At 40.0% G+C, this 23,653-nt stretch overlaps 1 protein-coding gene across 2 annotated transcripts in view; it reads left to right on the top strand.

Annotated features, from left to right (window-relative positions):
• LOC132379652 (G protein-coupled receptor kinase 5-like) overlaps nucleotides 1–23,653 on the top strand; it is a 295,141-nt gene that overhangs the window by 205,078 nt on the left and 66,410 nt on the right. For both annotated transcript variants that reach the window (XM_059947829.1, XM_059947827.1), the window contains one exon: nucleotides 17,518–17,615. In XM_059947829.1, coding sequence (XP_059803812.1) covers nucleotides 17,518–17,615 — 98 coding nt within the window. The remainder of the gene's footprint in view (nucleotides 1–17,517; nucleotides 17,616–23,653) is intronic.

Genomic DNA, 23,653 nt, shown 5'->3' with positions numbered 1-23,653 from the left:
CAATTTGAATATGATGTGGCAGGGAGTTCCAAAGCTTAATGCCTTTAGAGAAGAAGCTGTTCTTGTCTTTATGCATTGGAGCCTCCTGCTTATGGTAGAATGCCGTAAAGGATCCAGGCTGGATGGGTGGGATCCTTCATAACACTAGGGGCCCTGCACCAATGTTCCCTCTTAAGATGCGCACACACACATCTTTTGGTACTAGCACATAAAAGAATTTAAACTGCACACAAATGGTTCTCACCATCTACCTTATTGGCATGTTAAGTATATTTCACGATCATACACAATCACATTTCCTTTTCCACTTTCTGATGTGAACAGCGTTGACAACATAGAGTTTGCAATGATTTGTCTGCAGATTCAAAAACTGGCTTAATTATACTGTTTTATTGAAGAAATTATTGGTTCACTATGTCAAATTCCACAGAAGCAAAGGGCGTGAAGTGCAAAAGAACTACTAGGTCGTTTAAAGCAGAATGGCTTAATGAAGCAGTAGGAAGTGCAACACCAATAGCTCATGAGGTCAGGAATGGGCAGTTAAGAGAAATATTTGTGTTCAATACAGAAAATGATGTTACCTGCGTGTATTGTCGTGATGCAAAAGTTGCTGGAGAATTTGCCAGTTGGAAGAAGTGGAGTGATATTTGGAGTGTTGACTTTTTAAAGCTACATTTTGCAAGCAAATCGCACAGGTGTGCAAAAGCTCTGACGAGAAAACCCTTCATTACCCGCTACGGGCCTACTACATATGTTTTGTGAGAGTGCAGATGAATGAGAGAAAACGATCAAACCCAGAGCAGATCAAAGTTCTTATTGACAGTGTTTTGCTAGCTGTTAAAATGAATATCTCTAGATATAAAATTCAGTGCGCTCATGTTGTTGTCACTGGGAAAAAAATTTCAGTGCACAGGATTTTTGCACACACTGGTCATTACAAATTAGATGGAACCTTACCCTGCGTACACAGTCCTCTTAATAAATGTCCCCTGTGGATGCTAGGGAAACCTTATGATCAATTGGATATGGAGCAATTTAAGACATCCTGAGCATGTGACTTTACCTAACTAACAGATCCTAATTTACATAATCTTAGAATGTGTTAAAATATTGAACCAATATTGTTGAAAATGTTTAAATAACTGTAACTTAAGCACTCCCCAGCCATCAGTTTTAGATTTGTTTATGAAAATTGAGCAGAATAAGGACAATATTTATCTGATTTTGTCCACTCTCACAAATGAGTTTTGAAATTTTGATATTTTAATGTTTTCACCATGGGTTTAATTTAAAAAAGAAATCTACTGTATCTGTTTTATTCCCTCATAAATTTCATTATAAACTCTGCATGTATCTCCCATTTACGGGGCACTTGGGAATGGAGAGTGATTACTGTTATAAAGCTAGGGTAAAAGCTAAGTCACATACAATAAAAAAGTTGCATTTTAGTTGAATTAGAGTCATAGCATCATAGAAAAATACAGCACAGAAACAGGGTCTTAGGCCCTTCTAATCTGTGCCAAACCATTTAAACTGCTGACTCTCATTGACCTGCACCAGGACCGTAGCCCTCCATACCCCCTCCCATCCATGTACCTATCCAATTTTCTCTTAAACATTGATATTGAGCTTGTGTGCACCATTTGCACTGGCAGCTCGTTCCACACTCCCTCAACCCTCTGAGTGAAGAAATTTCTCCTCATGTTCCCCTTAAACTTCTCCCCTTTCGCCCCTAACCCATGATCTCTAGTTGCAGTCCCACCCAACCTCAGTGGAAAAGACCTGTTTGCGTGTACCCTATCTATACTGCTCATATTCTTGAATACCTCTGTCAAATCTTACCCCAGTCTTCTATGTTCCAAGGAATAAAGTCCTAACCTATTCAATCTTTCCTTAGAATTCAGGTCCTCCAGTTCCAGTAGCATGCTTGTAAATTTTCTCTGTACTCTTACAACCTTATTTACAAATTTCCTGTAGCTAGGTGACCAAAACTGCACACAATACTCCAAATTAGGCCTCACCAACATCTTATACAGCTTCAACATTACATCCCAACATATACACATAAACAAATCTCCTTGGAAACATAAAATCACTTTATTGGATTTTAACTTCTTGTCATTGGCCTGCATTTTAAAAAATTTGGAGTGTGACTACACTCTAAATTGATGATACTGTCAAAATTCCCACTTCGTTGTCTCATCCTTGTAATTGTAACTGGATTCCTGACTCCCACAAATAAGATTGTGGGTTGCCTTTAACAATAAGCATTCAATATTTGACATTACTTCTCCAATGTTGCTTTTATCATTTGACAAAGCTACTATTAGTCAGCATTCCCTTTGTTAAGAGGCAGGCAGAAGACAGAAACATATATATTGCTCCAGTTATCCTGTCAGCACAGTATTTTTGAGCAGTGTTGACGTCCTGCTGTGCAATCACATCAGGATCACTACTAGAAGGAGGGAAGACAAAGTGGGACTATGATTGATAGCTCCTGAAAACAAGTACAAGGGTTATTCATGTAACTAAAGTGGACCCATTCAGAAGTACCAAAACTGCTCTACTAGTTCATGTGAATGATTAATATCCAATATCATTATAATATCCAATATATTAAGGTCCAATATCATGATTAGCCAACAGCCGTTGAAGCTAGCTGATGTTGCTTTAAACCAGCCTCTCCTTCTGGAGGGAAGGATGCAGTGTAGCTGAGCCAGGTGCTGGGGAACATTATGTAACTAAAAGTGACCTAGAAGATCAGAACTTAGAAACTTAGCTCACTATAGAACAGTGCAATTTAGATAGTTTTTGGTGCCTGTCAAAGGGGATTTAGAAAAGAACTCAACCCTGTCTGTCTGTCTGTCTGTCTGTCTGTCTATCTATCTATTTCTATCCATCCAGTGTGAGCGGATTCTTCCCGCCAATTTGCAATGGCCAATTAACCTACTAATCAGAACATGTTTGGGCTGTGGGAGGAAACCATTGCACCCAGAGGAAACCAAGATGGTCACAGGGAGAACGTACAAACTCCTTAGAGACAGCGCTGGAATTGAACTCTGACGCTCCGAGCTGTAATAGCATCGCAATAACTGCGAGACTACCAGGGCACCCCTATATTATCCTTAAAAGATGGGAAGGATTTCTAGAATTGTGGATTGAGACCTTGGAAATAATCAGTCCTGGAAGTCATTACCCCGAAGCAAAGTGCAAATTCCAGGTGCCGTGCCGGAAGAACTTTGGTTGCAAATTTGTTTATTATTGTCACTTGTACTGAGATACAGTGAAGGACTTAGTTTTGCATGCTCTCTATCACATCAGTATATCATGGTAGTTCAAGGAAAGAGTGAGCACAGAATGTAGTGTCCTCACCTACACAGAATTTGCAAATAGAACTTCAGATGCCATAGAGCAACTCTGCCCCGAGACTCAGGCACTGAATAATATGTCACCATGTCTCAAAGTCTCATACCAGGAGTCTGGATTCACATGGAATGTCCCTGTGTTCCACCACACACTGCACACTTAGCATGGCCGCAAGCGTCACACACATGTCGTCAGGTGGTAATGACAAAACCCTCAATCAACAATTTTACACAAGAGGTGACCAGGAATCTAGCACGAGCTTTCAAATTTATGTGAGCTTGTTGCTAGGTGAATCAGAATTCAATTCCGATTTGCCCACCAATAACTTTACATGAATTGTGAGGCTCTTGTTTTATTCCATGTAGAGACACTCAGCTGGATATTGTGATGCAAGGGTCACATTTCCTTTTCCTCTCAAAGCCCTTGCCTAACGTAACGGGTCAGGACCAATGTGGAATAGTCTCCACTGGTCAGCATGAATGGAGCTCACTGATAATCAAGAAGCTTAATACCAAACAGGACAAAACTTGCTGTTCAATTGCAAGCAGATCCTTTCCCTCTACCTCTGTTGTGGCCTGGCTGTGAAATGTAGCATAATTGGACTAAGACCATAAGGTATAGGAGCAGAATTAGACCATTTGGCCCATTGGCTCTGCTCTTCCATTTCATCATGACTGATCCATTTCCCCTCTCAGCCTCAATCTCCTGCCTTCCCTCCATATCCCTTCATACCCTGACCAATCACGAATCTATCAACCTCTACCTTAAATATACCCAATGTCCTGGTCTCCACAGCCACCTGTGGCAACAAATTCCACAGATTCACCACTCTCTGGCTGAAGAAATTTCTTCTCATCTCTGTTCTAAAAGGGCGTCCCTCTGTTCTGAGGCTGTGTCCTCTGGAACTTAGACTCGCCCACCATAAGAAAGATCCTTTTCACGTCCACTCTATCAAGGCCTTTCAACATTCGATAGGATTCAACGAGGTCACCCCTCATTCTTTTGAATTCCAGTGAGTAGAGTCCCAGAACCATCAAACTCTCATAGTATGATAAGCCTTTCAATCCCAGAATCATTTTCATGAACCTTCTTTGAACCCTCTCCCACGTTAGCACACCCTTTCTTAGATACAGGACTCCGATTCATTCACAATATTCCAAGTGAGGCCTCACCAGTGCCTTATAAAGCTTCAACATTATGTCCTTACTTCTATATTCTATTCCTCTAGAAATGAATGCTAATGTTGCTTTTGCCTTCTTCATCACCGACTCAACCTGCAAGTTAAGCTTCAGGGAAACCTGCATGAGGACTTCCAAGTCCCTTTACACCTCAGATTTTTGAATTTTCTCTCCATTTAGAAAATAGTCTAAACTTTTAATTTTTCTACCAAAGCACATGACCATACACCTCCTGACACTATATTCCATCTACCACTTCTTTGCCCGTTCTCCTAATCTGTCTAAATCTTTCTTAGCTTCTTTCCTTCCTCAAAAGGACCTGCCCCTCCACTTATCTTTGTATCATCTGCAAACTTTGCAACAAAGCCAACAAGTTCACCTCAGTAATTCCAACGCCAGCTAGTTCAGGGCCCTCTTACCATCAAGAAGGACAAAGGCAGAAGCCAGCGAGATGTTCCTCTAAAGATTTCACATTAAAATATATAAATCCTGGAGTGCCCTAGCCAACGTCATTATGGGAGGGCCAAACCTAAAACGATTTCAATGGTTCAGGAGATCTCTCAAGGGCAGGTAAGGCCAGAAAACAAATGCTGGTCTTCAGGGAATATATACTTTTACATTATCACTGCAAAAGAGAAGAAATACTTTCACAGAGTAGGTTATTACAGTGACATTTTATTGCAAATCTTTTCAAAAAATCTAGAGCATAATTTAAGAAGAAATGATTAAAAGAATGATATAAAAGACCAATGATACTCTAGCAAAAAAACTGGTTCTTCCATAGGCACAGACACCCTCCAGGCTAAGTTATATGTGTTAAATTTTATCTGCTTGTTTTTTCTACTGCCTGGTTAAAAAAATGCATTCAACTTGTTTCTAGTGAATGTATTACAGTGACTAAATCTAATATGTTAAAGCCATAAGATGGAAAGCATTCAAAGTTCAAAGTAAAGTAATTATCACAGTACATATACACCCTGAGATTGTGGGCATGCTCAATAAATCTGATAACCATAATAGAATCAATAAAAAAGCACACCAACTTGGGTGTTCAATGAGTGTGCAAATACAACAAACTGTGCAAATACGAAAAGAAAGAAAGATGCAATAAATATTGAGAACTTTAGATGAAATGTCCTTTAAAATGAGTCCATAGGTTGTGGGAACATCTCAGTGATGGAGAAAGTTGAGAGAAGTTATCCCATTTGGTTTAAGAGCCTGGTGGGTGAGACGTAATAACAGCTTCTGAACCTGGTGGTGTGAGTCATGAGGGTACTGAATTTTCTTCCTGATGGCAGCAGTGAGAAGAGAACACAGCCTGGGTGGTGGGTTGGCTGATAATGGATGCTGCTTTCCTGCAACAGCATTCCAAGGAGGGCTTTACCGATGATGGACTGGGCCATAACTATGACTCTTTGTAGGATTTTTCCATTCACGACATTTGGTGTTTCCATACCAGGCCATGATGCAACCAGTCAATATACTCTCCATTACACATGCCTATAGATGTTTGTTAAAGTTTTAGATGTCATGCTGAATCTACGCAAACCTCTAAGGAAGTAGGGGCAATTTGCATTAAGTCTACAGTAAAGAGTTGTGAGAATTTAAATATTAGTCATTTTCCATTACAAGAATGTAAGTAATGTGAATACAGGTGTGTTTTATTAGTGTCAGTCTGGTGTAACAAGAGCTATCATTGTGGTTTCTCATGTAAATACATTATCTATGAAAAATACATGTACACAACGCTCATCTTTGATTTACATAACTTTCCTTTTCCACTGTTATATTTCTGTCCCTTCTTCATTCAAATTCTTCTGTCCGCATTTATAAGGCAAGACTGCAGAAAAACCAGAATAAAACTCAGATATGCATAGAGTTTACCTCTTCTGTGTGGAGGAGAGCACAACTGCTGATGTGAACCTGAGGTAGTCTGACATTCACACCAGTGAGGACACTGACACCTCCCAGCTGCTTAGCCCGGAAGCAAAAGAGCAGCAATTTAAAACTGTATTTGTTTTCTAAATTCAATTATATAACAAACTATTCAAAAACTAGGACTATATAAAAGTTCATAAATGTGAATTTCCTATAGTACTTCTGTATGATTCCATAACTGTACTATTCTATTTTCAAGATTCAGTATTATTTATTGTCATACTTCAGTACACGAGCATAAAGAAGAACAAAATTATTGTTACTCCAGGTACGATGTAGCACAAAGAACACAATAAATGTAAAAATAATCCTATAATGTACAAATAACTGTTAAGTACATCAACATAGGTGAAGTGACGCTAGGTGATGTGTATGTAGTGATGGTGGAATAGGTTAATGAGTGATGGCTTTCGTGGAGGGTGGGGTTGGAGGGAAGTAAACATTTCTGAGTCTAGCAGTCCAGGTGTGAATGCTGCATAGCGTCTTCCCTAATGGGAGTGGGGCAAACAGTCCATGAACAGGATGGGTAGGATCCCTTTGTTATATTGTTGGCCTTTTTCCAGCACTTTGCTGTATACTGTACATGTACTGGATGGTGGGTAAACTGGTGCTGGTGGTGCTGTGGGCAGGTTTAACTACCCTTTGTAGAGTCCTCCTGTCCACCACAGTACAGTTACTTCCAAATATCTTGTTGGATTTTTGCCAACTTTTTACAAATAATTTCCTTGCATACAAAACTGGATTTATTTTATAAATCATTTGGTGAAGTGCTGGCCTCCATATGTCATTTTAAATATTTCAACTCAATTTTTAAAATTAATTTTCTTTACCAGCACTGAATTAAAGCCATTTGGAAATTAAAATTATTGTTTAAAAATTATTTCATTAGAATCAATATTTTTTGTTTAGTATCTACCAATATAAGGGTTTGTGAAGGCACACTCTATTTGAACACGATGGGTGAATATACAAGTTGATTTTCCATTAGCTCAACATTTATGATGCCACGGTAGTGTAATGGTTAGCCCAGCACTATTACAGCTCGAAGCATCAGAGTCTGGAGTTCAATTCTGATATTATTAGTCCGGAGTCTGTACATCCTCCCCATGGAATGTGTGGGTTTCCCCTGGGTACTCTGGTTTCCTTTAAAAGTTGAGTTATAATTAATAAAAATAAAAATAATATAATTAATAAAAATGGCATATGGATGTCAATAATTCACCATATTATTTATAAAATAAACCCAGCGAGGAAGTAAGTTATAAAATGTCCAGAGATGTACTGGCTAGGTTAATTGTCATTGCAAATTGTCCCATGATTAGGTTAGGGTTAGATTGGAATTGTTGGGGGTTGCTGGGGCAGTGTGGCTTTGAAGTGCCAGAATGGTCTTCTCTGTGCTATAATGGTAAATAAATAAATAAATAAATAAATAGATGTGAAATACCTTGTCAAATCTGATGGATTTAGGTGTAATATCATCACTTACTATCATGCAGAAGGATTACCCTCTGTCTATTAGGTGCATAGTTTTCTACTGATCTGCTGCATTTCATCCATTTCCATCTCTGAAACTTCACTAATACACAATAACAGTGCATCAATTTAACAAAAGCAGGTCACAACATGTTAAATGGCAGTTCAGCAAGATAGCTAACTGATTATGTGTTCAATTTCTTCATGGCCTCCTCCATCCCTCTTTTTTGCTGTAGCCCCCTTCATTTGTACACATTTTACACACCCTCCACCAAAACCTACTCTCTCTCCCCATTCTTTCATTGCCATCGTCCAGAGGCCTCTCAATGTTGCGGCCTAGAACTATTTCTCTTTTTGGTCCACCCCCACAGTATGGTGTTCTTAGAAAACTATCCATATCATGATTCTCTGTAATGTAAATTCTTGACAAAAATGGGCAAATTTTGTTGTTTGTAACCTGGTGATCATTGACTATAATTTTTTTATTGTAAAAGTGCACTTATGTATTCATCCTGATAACGCTAAAATAACTGTCTGTGCCTTTAAGAGAAAACAGTGATGTCATTATGCACATGCGGAGTAGCAAGGAGAGTTACAATGGTTCTAGAATGAACATTGAATGGTTGTATGGTGAGGAAGGTATCGGCACTTGATAGCATGATAGCGCAAAGTTCCTTATCGGCCTAGTCACATGACAGAGCAGAATTCGTTTCAGGGTCTAGCCTAACCGTGTTTGGAAGTTAAGCACGTGCAAGTTAAAACTGCAACTACCATATTGGCTTTGTGTGATGTGTTTCATTTGTTTTCATAATGTTTACGTATCTAGTTGATACTCAAGTGTGTGGACTGAAATTAAGCTGAGATTGTAACAGAAGAAACTATGTTTTCTTTTAAATTCATTTTGTCGTTTTTATTTTGATACCCTATTTCTGCATTAAAACATCTAAAACAAGTAAAGGAATTAAAGACCCGTAAAAGTATTTGTTACCCAGAGTGTGTATTTTCCCCAGGCTACATGTTTCTTTCACATTTTACTCTTATTTAATTTTTTTTCTCACTTAGATTCCGTAAGAGCGAATTTTAATTCTGTGTCTCAACCTTTTTAGTAATGATTTGTGAATTCTGAATGGACAAATTTCTATTCACTGAATACTGTACTGAAGGGCTGCACTGTGCTTTTCCACCTCTCTGCATTTGTCTCCTTTCAGGCTGTTAGCACACCCATTTTATCATTTCTGACCCCTGATCCTAAAATCCCTTTGAGGCTTGGCATTTTTGGTTCATATTCATGAAACGTTTCAATGCTTAAGTCAAAATTTAAATGCAGGATGTTTGTTACAAAACATAAGAGGCCAAAAACAAAAAAATTAAGTCAATGGAAGTGGAGTACAACCTTTATTTAAATGTTTTGGTGAAATCATCAACACAAGTAAAGCAACTATCTTTCTGTTCTGCAACAATAGGAAAGAATTTGCATTTGTCATTATTACTATGTAAAGCAGATAGCATCTTTGCATACACCTTGTCAAATGGCCAGGTTACACTGCTCTTCCACAGCGTGGGCTGCAGTCTCCACAGAAACGATTCATCCAGTGTCAGTGATGTGATGTGACCTTCAACTTTTTCTGAATTATTCTGGCTGTGAAAATTTTAAGCATTATTAATTGAGATGTAATTGGATTTTTAACACCGCTCTGTCAAAATTAGTGATGAATAATCTCTTGGGCCTTGAATAGCTTCTTTTTCATTATAGACTCTCATTTTCTTGATGGTAGGATTAAAAATTCCATAAATGTTTGAAGAATTTAAAAATATTTTTGAGGTTTATTCGTTATATCAGTTTCTACCCTCAATCCTATGCATGTTCTAACCTTTGTCCTGACACTGCAAGAGAACACAGCCTGGAACCTTTGCAGATCCCTCATACAGCCCAAGATTTCCATGGTTAGGAAGGCAGGATGCTGTCCAGTAAATGGACATATATTTTAGGGGCAATAATAGGCAATTCGGCTGCTTTGTCATTTATGGCTGATCTGAATGCGATCCACCTTGCACTCTGGTGGATCCCTGCTGCCACCACCACCACCCCCCCCCCCCCCTACCCAACCCCACACTCAGCTTATCAGGAATACTCCCACCTCTTTCTTAAAAATATTTTAAGTCTGTTCTTTTCGAAGAGACTTGAAATTTACTTGAGCATCAGGACAAATATTCCTGCTGCTCCTGGCCCACAAGATTTAATTTAAAGATTCAAAGTACATTTATTATCAAGGTAAGTATGCAGCATACAACCCTGATGTTCATCTTCCCCATAGGCAGCCACAAAACAAAGAAAAGCCTGGAACCCGTTCAAAGGAGATCATCAAAACCACCCCCATGCACAAAATATTGCCCAAATAGCAACCAACAAAATAATAACAAGTGAAAAGCACAGAATATAAAAACACAATTTTGAAAGAGCCCAGGCGTATACAGTTAAGGTCACTGTCCATTATCTGTAGGCTGTCCAATCAAAATCAGCCAAAATAGCATCAAAAAACCCAGAAACCAGAAACACATCATCACGTGAACAAGAGAGTCCAATCCACAAACCGTGTCCAAATCCCAGGACTCTGGCACCATCCTGTGACAGCACTGAGTGAAAGAGAGATCGTTTGAATGCAGGGAGCTTCCTTCAGGAGCACTGAGCAAAAGGAAGAGAGAGAGAGAAACCGTCGCACACAGACACCTTCCTGGTAGATGCTGCTGAACACCCACTCGCCTCAATGATTTCAATCTTCCTCGGCGACCTTGATCATCGGGAAATGCAGCCGATCATGGGCTCGTGCCTCATCTCCAGGCTTCCTCGTCTCGAGGCCACACATTTCACTTGGAGGCTCACGGAACAGCCTCAAAACACACCACCAAAATGTAGATCACAGGCTCCAACAATAGCTGAACCACATTTGAAAGAAAAAGATGTGTGAAAGAAGAGGTGTTGTGAACCACCCAGAGGATGTGGTCCTTGGTTGCATTGTTCCTAGGTGCCATTTTCTTCCAACTCCCTTTCATTGTTGGGATCCTCCAGCTGTAGAAAATGTTGGATCCTGATCTCAATTAGCTTTCCAGGCTGGCACACTCAGATGCCTAACTGTCCACCACTGTAACAGGGGTGGTGTCTGAAAGGTTTTGGGCTCCTGAGAGCTGGTTTGATTTTCTCCTCTTTTAGCATTCTGCTGCCCTCTAATCTTCTCTATGCCGTTAAGAGAAAGGAAGAGTTAATGAATACAAAGTACTAGTTCTGGAAGAAGTAAAGTTTGTCATTTTCCACTATGACATTGTTTACCATGAGCATAAAGTGTCAGAACAAAACAAAGTGAGTATGCTGTTGTGTATTTGATGTTCCAGTAATATTTGAGTCATCTTGTATGTATATATATTATATACATTGTTTGATTAAGCATTCTTGTTCATTTAAATAAGTAATTACAGGTTATATGTATAAATACATGAATTTCATGCATCATCCATGCTACCATGTGATAGGTGTGCACCTTGCTTAAAGTAAACTCGAAGGTAGACCCACATTTCAGAGGCCCCGTGTCTTCCTTTGAATTAGTTTCATGCTTTGAAGTTACAAAACACAACATATACCAGTCAAGCAAACTTGATTTTATGGAGTTAAATCTGTTGTTGTTACGGAATGCAAAGATTCAAATCTCTAAGCTGAGGCACTGTGGCACCGTCCGCTCCCTCCTCTAATGTTTGGTGAGATGTTTGGCCAGGAGTTGCAGTAAGATGCCGGATCCTTGTTAGATGCTGAACATGTTAATGCTTTGTTACCTAGCTGGCCACACACGTGTGTTAGACAACACACATGTTCTGGGCATTCAAAGATGAGGTGACCCATAGGCTGTCAGTTGGGCACATGTTAAACATAGAAAACCTACAGTACAATACAGGCCCTTCGGTCCATAAAGTTGTGCTGAACATGTCCCTACCTTAGAAATTACTAGGCGTACCCATAGCCCTCTATTTTTCTAACCTCCATGTACCTATCCAAAAGTCTCTTAAAAGACCCTATCATAATAACCTCCACCACTGTTGCTGGCAGCCCATTCCACGCATTTACCACTCTCTGAGTAAAAAACTTACCCCTGAAATCTCCTCTGTACCTACTCCCCAACACCTTAAACCTGTGTCCTTTCGTGTTAGCCATTTCAGCCTTGGGAAAAACCCTCTGACTATCCACACAGTCAATGCCTCTCATCATCTTGTACACCTCTAACAAGTCACCTCTCATCCTCCGTCGCTCCAAAGGGAAAAGGCCGAGTTCACTCAACCTATTCTCATAAGGCATGCTCCCCAATCCAGGCAACATCCTTGTAAATCTCCCCTGCACCCTTTCTATGGTTTCCACATCCTTCCTGTAGTGAGGCGACCAGAACTGAGCACAGTACTCCAAGTGGGGTCTGACCAGGGTCCTATATAGCTGCACATTACCTTTCAGCTCCTAAATTCAATTCCATGATTGATGAAGGCCATTGCACCATACTCCTTCTTAACCACAGAGTTAACCTGCACAGCTGCTTTGAGCGTCCTATGGACTCAGACCCCAAGATCCCTCTGATCCCCCACACTGCCAAGAGTCTTACCATTACCATGTTGCAGGCTTTCAGGGAATGACTACCCTTACGTTATCACTCCTAGAGTGAAGAGAGAAGTGATATTTTCATGAGGTAGTCTGTAAAGATGTCATTTTATTTATTTATTGAGATACCGTATGGAATAGGCCTTTCTGGCCCTTTGTGGCATGCCGCTCATCAATCCTCGATTTAACCTTGTCCCAGTCACGGGACAATTTACAATGACAAATTAACTTATCATCCGGAATGTCTCTGGACTCTGGGAAGAAACTGGAAAACCTGGAGGAAACCCATACAGTCATAGGGAGGAAGTACAAACTCCTTACAGATGGCTGGTACTGTAGTACATTATGCTCAGCCCAGGTGTCTTGAAAGAAAATCTAGAGCATAATTTGTAAGGGAACTCAATAAACAGAATAAAATAAAAGAATGGTGATACACTTGCCAAAAAAAGTAGTCGTAGTTGTTACCAGAAGAAATGTTTGGGGAGAAGAGACAGTGACATTGAGGGAGGTGGAATATTATAGTACAATGTGGTCCAATAGCCCACTAAAAGGAATTCATGCTCTTTGACTTTCTCCATTGACTTTCTGTCAGACTTTATTGAATGGTATTACCATGGAAACCATTCCCTTTGGCCAGCCAGTAAAATTGATTTGTGATTCCAGTGGCTGTTTGAAATACATTTATGCAGAGAATGTCTAAGCCACCCAAAAAACTCTGAATTGTTTCTGTAACGTTCTCCTTCGGGTGTAACGAACGCCGAATTTAACGTCCGGATAAACCACAGCCAATGCAAACCAGATCGCAGTAAGATTAACCGTTTACTGTTCACTCTTCACATTAGCATATGGTGAAAACTGTTGATAAAACAATACAAGATTGATACAGTATTTGTTCCTTCCTTAATATCACATTTCAAGTGTAAATACTTGCAAAGGTGACTATAACTACATTACACTAAGGTGCAGTATACAGGGAGAGTTTACCTGCTCCATTGACTACTTTAAATACACTTCCATGCAAACTATCCGCGACTCTTTAACTAACAAAAGCATAAACATTATCTACCGTCGTTACTTCTAACAGGATCGGCATTAACATCTTAGTTCAATATATCGATTATCTATTAACTTACAGCGTTGCTCTCACTGTGATTTCTCATGCCTGCAAAACTACTTCTGCTCAGGTGAGCCTCGTGGAAAGCCCCCACCCTCGCGCTAATTTCAAACTGGTGTTTTCCCACAAGACGTGGCGAAACCGGATGTGAAGTCATCGCATGCCGATATATTTTACATGCAATGAATATACTTTAAACACTCCTAATTCTAACTAGAAAATACTATTGAATGAATTACTAAGCGAAAATATTATAAACTAAATAACTGTCGTAAAGACAGCACAGTTTCACTGACCTATCCATGGGTATTCCATCCTTCCTATTGGAGAGACATTTCTTCCTTCCGTTTCTCTAATGGCAATAGATCAGTACTTGTGAAATTAATACTAGTCATAAATTATAATTAGCCCTATAGAATTGGCCAGATCAAAGAAGAAGGCTAAAATGTTGTTACCAAGGGAGATATTCATTCTGTTGGTCTTGAAAGGGGTTTATAGTGAGAAATAAAACTAGAAGACATAATAAATCTTCGTCAAATAAGACAGCATTTGTGGAGAGGGTATCAGAGTTGGCAGGCCAGACCAGTCCCCCCACATTCATTTACACAAGAATCATGTAGAAACTTTACAGGATCTTTCACCTGCCTGAAGCTATCCCAATCCAAGTAGTCAAGGCCTTGATAATGCCTGATGCTATAAGCAATACAGTACCAATACGTAGCCAACCCAGATCAGCCATGGACAACTCTTGCTGCTGAAAAAGCCATGTCTCAGCTTTGTCTGTTGTCAAACTTATCAAGAACTTTAGATCTTGGTTTACTTTAGTTTATTATTGGGTAGTGATGAGGAGATATGTCTCTACCAAAAGATGTGTAAGACACTCTGCTAGCCTGCAGGTCCACCCTTGTGCAAGTTGTAGCACCTGCTCAGCCCCCCAATCAGGGCCACATGAAGCCATGGGAGCAGGTGGTGGCTGGTTGTACGAACGGCTGGTGCATATCACAAGTCCTGGTTATGCTACCACTGATGCCAGGCAGACAATCTCTGAAGAGTATTGATAATGGCTGGGGTTACCTGTCTTGTAAAAATACTGTCCAGAAGAAGGCAATGGTAAACCACTTCTGTACAAAATTTTGCTAAGAACAGTCATGTTAATGGGATGACCATAATCACCCACATCATAAAACTACACACATAAATAACAGAGAGAGAATGTGAAAAGCATTCCCGGTCAGATAATGCCATTCATACTGTAAGTGCATTGAGACAGTAAAAAGAAAAACAGAATGCAGAATAGAGTGTTATAGTTACAGAGAAAGTGCAATGCAGGTAGACAAGTGAAGTGTAAGGGCCATGATGAAGTAGATAGGGAGATGAATTGGTCATCTTCTTGTGCGTGAGAAGTGCATTCAAGCATCTGATAACAGTGGGAAAGACATTGTCCTTGAGTCTGATGGTATGTGTTCTCAAGCGTTAGTGTCTTCATTCCAATGAGGGATGAGAGAAGAGAGAATTACCAGGATGGGAGGTGCCTTCGTAATGTTAGCTACTAGGAAATAATTCTGAAAATACGTAACAGGTGGTTGATGGTTGGGTTGTGTTGTTCTTCGAGCTTGCAAACGTTTCATCACTATATCATCAATGTGCTGATCGTGGTGTGTCCTCCAAATACTTGACCTCTGCACACTTATTAATCGGTGGATTGGTTGCCATTTCGGAAACTTAGTTGTGATGTGGAGAGGAAATCTCATCACTGATGGGCTGTGTGGGGAAGTTTGGGGTCTGGAATTTTGCCTGCTTTGGCTCATAAGTAGTACCAAGGTCTATACATTTCTTCACAGAATTATTTGTGGAAAACCACGCTTCTAGGGATTTCCTTGCATGCCTCATGTTTGCTTGTGCCATGACTTGCACCAATGCCCGGTGAAATTTGCATCCCCGTCGGTCTTCAGAGACTAGGGAGAGTTGGTCATGTTGCTTTACAGCCAGTGGGTGAGGCAGCTTTACATGATGGACTGGGCTGCGTTCTTAACACTCTGCAATCTTGTGTATTCCTGAGTTCAGTTACCATACTGAGCTAAGATGTATCTGGATAGGATAGTTTCTACGGTGCATCTGAATAGTTGGTCAGTTATTGGGGACATGCTGCATTTCCTTGGCTTTCTGAAGAAGAAGAAATGTTAGTGTGCAAATTGTTGGTGAGATTTACACCTAGGAATTTGAGGTTCTCAACTATCTCCACCTCAGCACCATTAATACATAAAGGGATGGTTACTCTGCCCCAACTTCCTGCTTGATCAGCTCCTTTGTTTTTTATATCTATTCAATAAAACAATTGTCTGAACATCATTAAAAATTCAAAAAGCTTTAAAGACATTAAAAGAAAGAGAATTAATTGCTCATCTTCATTCATGAATGGATTGTTCGTGAGTTTATCCACTGACCGTCATGATCAGAATGGGGGTCACCAGCATTATTCAGCCAGCAAGCTCCAGGGTCCTCAGCTTGCTGGCCACACTGAAATGTAAACAATTCTACATGGAATGATCATTATTGCCCAGCAAGTATTGATATAAAAATTTAGTTCAATGACCTTTCATCAGAACTTTGCTCCCAAACAGCTAGAACATAGAACATTACAGCACAGTTCAGGCCTTCAGCCCACTATGGTGTAACTTTTAACCTACTCCAAGAACAATCTAACCCTTCCCGCCCTCATAGCTCTCGATTTTTCTATCATCCATGTGCCTATCTAAGAGTCCCTTGAATATCTCCAATGTATCCGCCTCTACCACCACCTCTGGCAGGGTGTTCCATGCACCCACCACTCTCAGTGTATAAAAATTATCTCTGACATCTCCCCTGTTCTTTTCCAATCACCTTAACTTTATAAGAACATAAGAAATAGGAGCAGGAATAGGCCAGCTGGCCCATCGAACCTGCTCCGCCATTCAATAAGATCATGGTTGATCTTCCCATTGGCTCACCTCCACCCATCTGCCTTTTCTCCATAACCCTTAATTCCCCCACTACACAAAAATCTATCTAACCTTATCTTAAATATATTTACTGAGGTTGTCTCTACTGCTCCATTGTGCAGAGAATTCCACAGGTTCACCACACTTCGGCAAAAGTAGTTCCTCCTCATCTCTGTGCTAAATCTACTCCCCTGAATCCTTATGACCCTTCATATTAACCATGTCCACCCTGGGGAAATCTCTCTGGCCCTTCACTCAATCTGTGCCTCTTATGATCTTATACAAATCTATCAAGTCACATCTCGTCCTCCTTTACTCCAAAGAGAAAAGCCCTAGCTCGATCAACCTATCCTTGTAGGACATGCAGTCCAATCCTGGCAATATCATGGTAAATCTCCTCTGCACCCTCTCTAAAGTTTCCACATCCATCGGACAATGTGGCAACCAGAACTGAACAGAATATTCTAAGTGTGTTCTAACTCAGAGCTGCAAATATTTCCTCATGGCTCTTGAACTCGAGTAGTGAAAGGTTGAGTGTAATATTTTTCATTTGTCTCATTCTCCATACATTTTCATGCCTTTTTTAACATGGACATTTGATAATATTCCAGGATGTATTTCATAATGTGTGAGAATCAGAAAAGATATCTCTTCCTTGTTTGTAAATGCTCCCATTTTCAAATATTATTCAAATGTTTCAAATATATATCAATATATCAAATATTTCAAATAGTAGATATTTCCAAATATTTTACTACTGATTATAATTTCCTGGTTTTTAATCAACAAAATGATTAAGTGGATTTTGATGAATTTTCTTCAATTCCTGTGTGTTTTCAGACCCCAGAATATATAGAGGTCAGCGAAGATATTGTCCAACAATGTAAAGAAAAACTTGAAATAAATGCGTGCAAAGAACTCTTCTGTAACTGTGTAAAGTAAGTGTAAAACCTTGAATAACTAACATTTCTTATTCTTTCAGTTATTTTTTCTTGGCATTTAACACATGTTTAGTTGCGATATGCTGCACAAAATCTCAATGCCAGATGGCTTAGATATAAATTGGTATCTTTGATAAAATTCCTCTTGTCCTATTATATCATAAGCTGTAAACACCCCTCCTGTTGGACATTCTCTGAAGTGCTCCTGTGCGACATCTCTAGTTCATTAGTCATAGAAAAGTACAACACAGAATCAGGCCCTTTGACCCATCTAGTCTGTTCCAAACCATTTAAGCTGACTATTCCCATCAACCTGCACCAGGACAATATCCCTTCCTACCCCTCCCATCCAGGTACCTATCCAAACTTCTCTTCAGCATTGAAATTGAGCTTGCACTTGTGCCGGCAGCTCATTCCACACTCTTACCACCCTCTGAGTGAAGAAGTTTCCCCTCATGTTCCCCTTAAACTCTTCACCTGTCACCCTTAACCCATGATCTCTGATTGTAGTCCCACCTAACCTCAATGAAAAAAGCCTACTTGCATTTACCCTATCTATACCCCTCATAATTTTGTATACCTGTATCAAATCTCCTCTCAGTCTTCTACATACCACTGATTTTCAGTACTAATTTTGGATACTCCCAGCCAACACTATCATCAAAACTAGGTTAAAATGCACATCTAAATGTAACATTTTGCCTTTAACCATGTGACTAAACTGTGCTTAGATCATAACAGCATAAGTCATATGAGCAGATTTAGGCCATTCAGCCCATCAAATCTCTTCCACCATTTCATTATGGTTAAATCTAGATCCCACTCAACCCCATATACCTGCCTTCTCGCCATATCCTTTGATGCCTTGACCAATCAGGAAAACTATCAACTGCTGCTTTAAATATAATGTGCAAAACACATTAAATATGTTTACTATTTAAATTTGATGTGTAGAGATGCCTCTTAAGATGACATTTTGGTATATCAATTATATTTTAAATTATGATGGTTTATTCGTTGAACAGTGTATCACACACAAAAATACCTTCAAACATCAGAGAGTAATGTGATAGTGAACAGCAGAGATAATACAGATAACTACAAGATGGGCTAAATTTATACTAGTGTTGGAAAAGAGTTTAGGGAGACTCTTTTTTTAAAGAGTAAAAAAAGTAAAAACAAACTGCTAGTGCTGAATACCTGAAACAAAAACTGAAATTATTGGAAGACCTGTGCAGGTCAGACAGCATCTGTGGAGAGAGGAGCATTTTGGTTCTGCTGTCCTTTGTTTTAAGGAAAAAGGTGGAAAGGACTGGGCTTGTGTGGCTGCAGATTCCACACCACCCCCCACCCGATGGAATAGAGGGAGGAGGAGTACAAGGGGCTCAGAGTAATGAAGAGCAAGGGCAAGTCTTGTGTATTAACATGATAATAAGGGCAAATTGGAAAAGAGGAAGTAAATAGTGTTTAGATGTAATGAAAGGGAAAAAGTGTAGCTCAGGAATAGAACAGTAACACGTTTGAAAACATCACACAAACTGATAGCAAATTATTGCCTGCTCCTTTTATCCAAAAGCACTAACTGGAAGATTTTAAACACAAAACAGTCTGCAGATGCTGGAAATCTAAAGCAGGATGCACAAAATGCTGGGGGAATTTAGCAGGTCAGGCAGCATCTATGGACACGAGTAGATAGTCGATGTTTCGGGCTGACACCTTTCTTCAGGGCTGAGTCTTTTCCATAGATACTGCCTGACCTGCTGAATCCCTCCAGTATTTTGTGTTAGTTGCATAGGAAGATTTTAATTTCTCCTTCATTTGCAAACAGCAGCCTAACAAGATTTTATAAGGTCTAGTTTCCCTTTACTAAGTGTATTTTGGCACAAATATTGAGCACTTTCTCCAAATTTTGTCAAGTGTGTAATTGTAATGGTATCTGCACATTAAGACTAGGAGTCTATAGTAGAAGCTGGCTGTACAGAGAAGTTTTAAAGAATGGAGGTAAAGTTATCTGGAGGTCTTTAGCAAATTCAGTGTTCCAACTTTTGCAAATTTTCTTTTCTTCTGAAAATCAGTTTTTAATAGTTAAACGTGTACAGTTTGACAACAATTAATTCAGAGCTTGATTATAAACTGCTTACAAATGATTAACTAACTATCTATGTTCGGTACTCTGTTGGAATGTGCTGTTCTGCTTATTGTGCAATGTTTTGTGATTCAATGTATTCCACTGTGCATATGTTTAAGGACACAGAATTAAGAAGAGGATAGTGACAGCTTGCAGCAACCTAGCAGAAAAGGGAACAAGATGGAACATAATGTATAATGCAGAGAAATTTGAAGCGACGCACTTTGGCAGGATGAATGAGGAGAAGCAAGGTTCAAAAGGTGGTGCAGGGAGGGGCCTTCAGCAGGAGTACACTCACTGAAAACTGTTTGAAAATTTGGTTAATAAAACATGCACAAAAGTTTTGCTTTTGTCCGTAGAGGATAACAGGAAAGTCATGCAAAATCTTTAAAGAACAGTGAACTTCCTGAACTGGATTAGTGTCCTCAGTTCCAGTTCCATAGGATTAACATTAGTGAGAGTCAAAAAAGGCACCACAGTGACAATGATTGATCAGAGAAGACGGGATTGTTTTCTTTAAAGAAGAGAGAGATGAGGGGATGTCTGTCAGAGGTATTTAAAATAATGAACATCTGATTGGATGGAGGGAGATCGTTCTTACTGATGGTTGAATCTAGGCCTAAAGATAAAATGATGTGGGCAGTTACAGTGCCCTTTTACCTTAGCAAAGCCCTGTGTAAACCGATGGAGTGTATGGCGACAGGCAGCTTCAATTAGAATTTTATTGCTTTGCTTCATCTCCTGCCTTCATGGTTATCTATCCACAGTTACCAGCTAAGGTTACTAAACAGTAACCTGATCTCAAGAGTCACATAACCCTGACTGAAAGAGGTAACTCTGGTAGAGCAATAGTTTTCAAGGGTTCTGAGTTTTAAAGGGTTAATGTCAAGGAGATATTTGCAGTTGGTGTGTAGGCTGGTCACACCTGTAAGACTGCATGAAAGAATGTTTTCTATTTTATATAAATTTCTAGAAAAGTCACATTCCAGTCTACAGGATTTTGTTCACATTCATTGTCTAGGGGATGCGTTCGCAATACCATAACTTGCATAATGCAAGCTGAAGATAGGGAGTACAGTTTATTATCACTCAGCATACGAAATATGTGCAAGAGTAAGGTTCCTGGCCCTATGAGCCTACTCCACCAGTCATCTACATCAGACCTGCTACACAAAAGTAAGCTGACTTTATATGTCAGCGACAGTTTTCCCATATACTTTGATTCCCATTATGCCCAAAATCCTATCACTTCCCATTCTGAATAACATCAACCACTTAGCCTCCATGCTGTCTCGGGTAGAGAATTTTAAAGGCTGTCCACAATCCGAGTGAAGAAACTTCTTCTCATCCCAGACAAACAGAATGTTACTTCCTTACTTACTGTCTGTTATTCCACTAATGTTTAAGGCAGCATTGAAGGTCCTCCACCTCTAGCAGTCTTCAGAGCTTCATTAATCATGTCAGTAGCTTCCTAGCAGTTTTCAGTACAGTCAGCTATGCCAGTCCCAGGTAGAGTGACCAGTCAAGTTTGTCAGCCCTGATCTGAACCCCCTGTACCGGTAGTCCACTCTTAGTCAAGCCTCTACCCTATCACCTGTTTGGCATGGGTGACCCTACCAAGAGCCAAAGCATAAAGCCCTGACTCCAGCCATCCAGCCAACATGGCTCTCCAGGTCACTGAGGCACGCAAACCTTCAGACTGTGACAAGGCTGTGGTCCTGCTGGAGGAACCAGGATATTCTGTAGTCTCAAACTGCATCCCTAATCCTGGAGTCCTTGGCCAGGGATAAATCCTCCCTTCAGCCAGACTATGAAGCCCAGAGTTTTGTAAGTTTCAAACAGACTTGTTATTCTTCCAAGCTCAAATAAATGCATATTTCATGATGTGAAAACTCTGGAACAAGTCTACTGAATCTGTACTACACACCCTTCATGCACTGCTTTCTTCCTTAGATAAGGAGACCAAAAATTGTCTGTAATATTCATGGTCAAGCAGCATCTATGGAGAGAAATAAACAATCAACATTTCAAATCAACTGTTTATTCCCCTCCACTGATGCTACCTGACTTCCTGAGTTCCTCCAGAATTTTGCTCAAAACTTCCACCCACTGCAAAATCTCTTGTGTTTGTAATACTCATGGTGCTCCAACAAGATGAGTGATTTCCAACGCTGTTAGGAAACCACATCCTCAATTCTTCTAAGGTATTTTGCTTAAAGTCAACAAACTGTATTACTTTTGGAGGTCTCCAGACTTCAGCACAGTCTGGGCAGTCGATCTTTGTAAAGTGCAATTTCTGATAAATGATTTATCGAATTCAAGTCAATGTTAAATGTGAACTGACCATGAAACACCAGAGTATGGTGGCTAAAAACGGAAATAGATTTTTTTTAATGTTTTCTTTTGGTCTGGTCTTATAAAAGTGATATTTCTCTTCGCAGTTCCTGACCACAAATTCTTTACATGCCTCCTAGAAAGCAGCGATTATTCAGGAAATGAATGGCCTTTGCCTGCATATTTCATGTCATTAAAAGTATTAATTTCCCCGATGGCAAAATGTATACTCAGTGTAGATCAAACGGAGAAGCAAGTTTACATTATACAAGAGTTACCATCTTATATTGCAGTGTTATATTATTTCCCTTGACTCAAAACTTATAAACCCTTTTATACCAAACCGCTTGATCTGGGTTCTTTTCAAGATTCAAGATTCTTTTAATGTCATTTCCAGTACATAAGTATAAGGTGAACAAAATAGTTTTTTCTTAGGATTTGATACTGCACAAAAATACACAAAAGAACAAGATCATAGAGTCATAGAGAAGTACAGCACAGAGGCACGCCCTTCTGGCCCATCTAGCTTGTGCCAAGCCATTTAAATTGCCTGCTCCCATCGACTGGCACTGGACCACAGCTCTCCAATCCCTGACCATCCACGTCCCTATCTAAACTTCTCTGAAGTGTTGAAATCAAGCTCACATGCACCACTTGCGCTGGCAGCTTGCTCCACACTCTCACCACCCTCTGAGTGAAGAAATTTCCCCTCTTGTTCCCCTTAAACTTCTCACCTTTCACCCTTAACCCTTAACCTCAAATTGTAGTCCAATGTGCTAAAAGGTTTTCTTTATGGCCCTATCAACTTGTGATGCTACTTTCAATGAATTATGGACCTGTATTCCCAAATCCCTTTGTTCTACTGCATTCCTCAGTGCCCTACCATTCGCTGTGTGAGACCTATCCTGATTGGTCCTACCTAAGTGTAACACCCCACTCTAGTCTATTACATTCCATCTGCCTTTTTCAGCCCATTTTTCTAGCCATGATAGCCTTTCTCACTGTCCACTACACCCCCAGTCTTGGTGTCATCTGCAAGTTCACTAATCCAGTTTAACACATTATCATCCAGATCGTTGACATAGATGACAAACTACAAGAGACACAGCAACAATCTACTACCATTTTCTGGTTTGTCCCACAGAGCTAATGTCTAATCCAATTTACTATTACTATTACTACTACTAATAATAAAACACTCTTGTAGTTTTTAACAGACTTACCAAATAGATCTGCCACAGTGTGTGTATGTGTATGTATATATAGCTAGAGTGCTTAAGACTTTTGCACAGAACTGTATTTGTCAACGTGGAGCAGAGAGTGAGTTTGTAAATCTGGCGGGAGGAAAGGATGCTGAGAATGGTGAGGCTGGAGTGCCGCGGGAGGGGTGTGGGACAGGTGCCGGGGATGGTGGGTGGAGTGGGTGCAGACACACTCAGCCCTGAGCTATCAGGCAAGGTCATTTGATTCCAAACAATCATTACAGAATGTACCTCTGGTGCATCCTGCTCCTGCCCCTCTCCCTTCCCTTTTCCCAATTATGATTCCCTTCTCCCTGCTCCCTTCCTACTCT

Source organism: Hypanus sabinus, chromosome 22 (genome assembly GCF_030144855.1).
Source record: "Hypanus sabinus isolate sHypSab1 chromosome 22, sHypSab1.hap1, whole genome shotgun sequence".
NCBI lineage: Eukaryota > Metazoa > Chordata > Chondrichthyes > Myliobatiformes > Dasyatidae > Hypanus > Hypanus sabinus.
The sequence above is the reverse complement of the archived record's forward strand: the minus strand, read 5'-3'. Positions and strand labels throughout refer to the sequence as shown.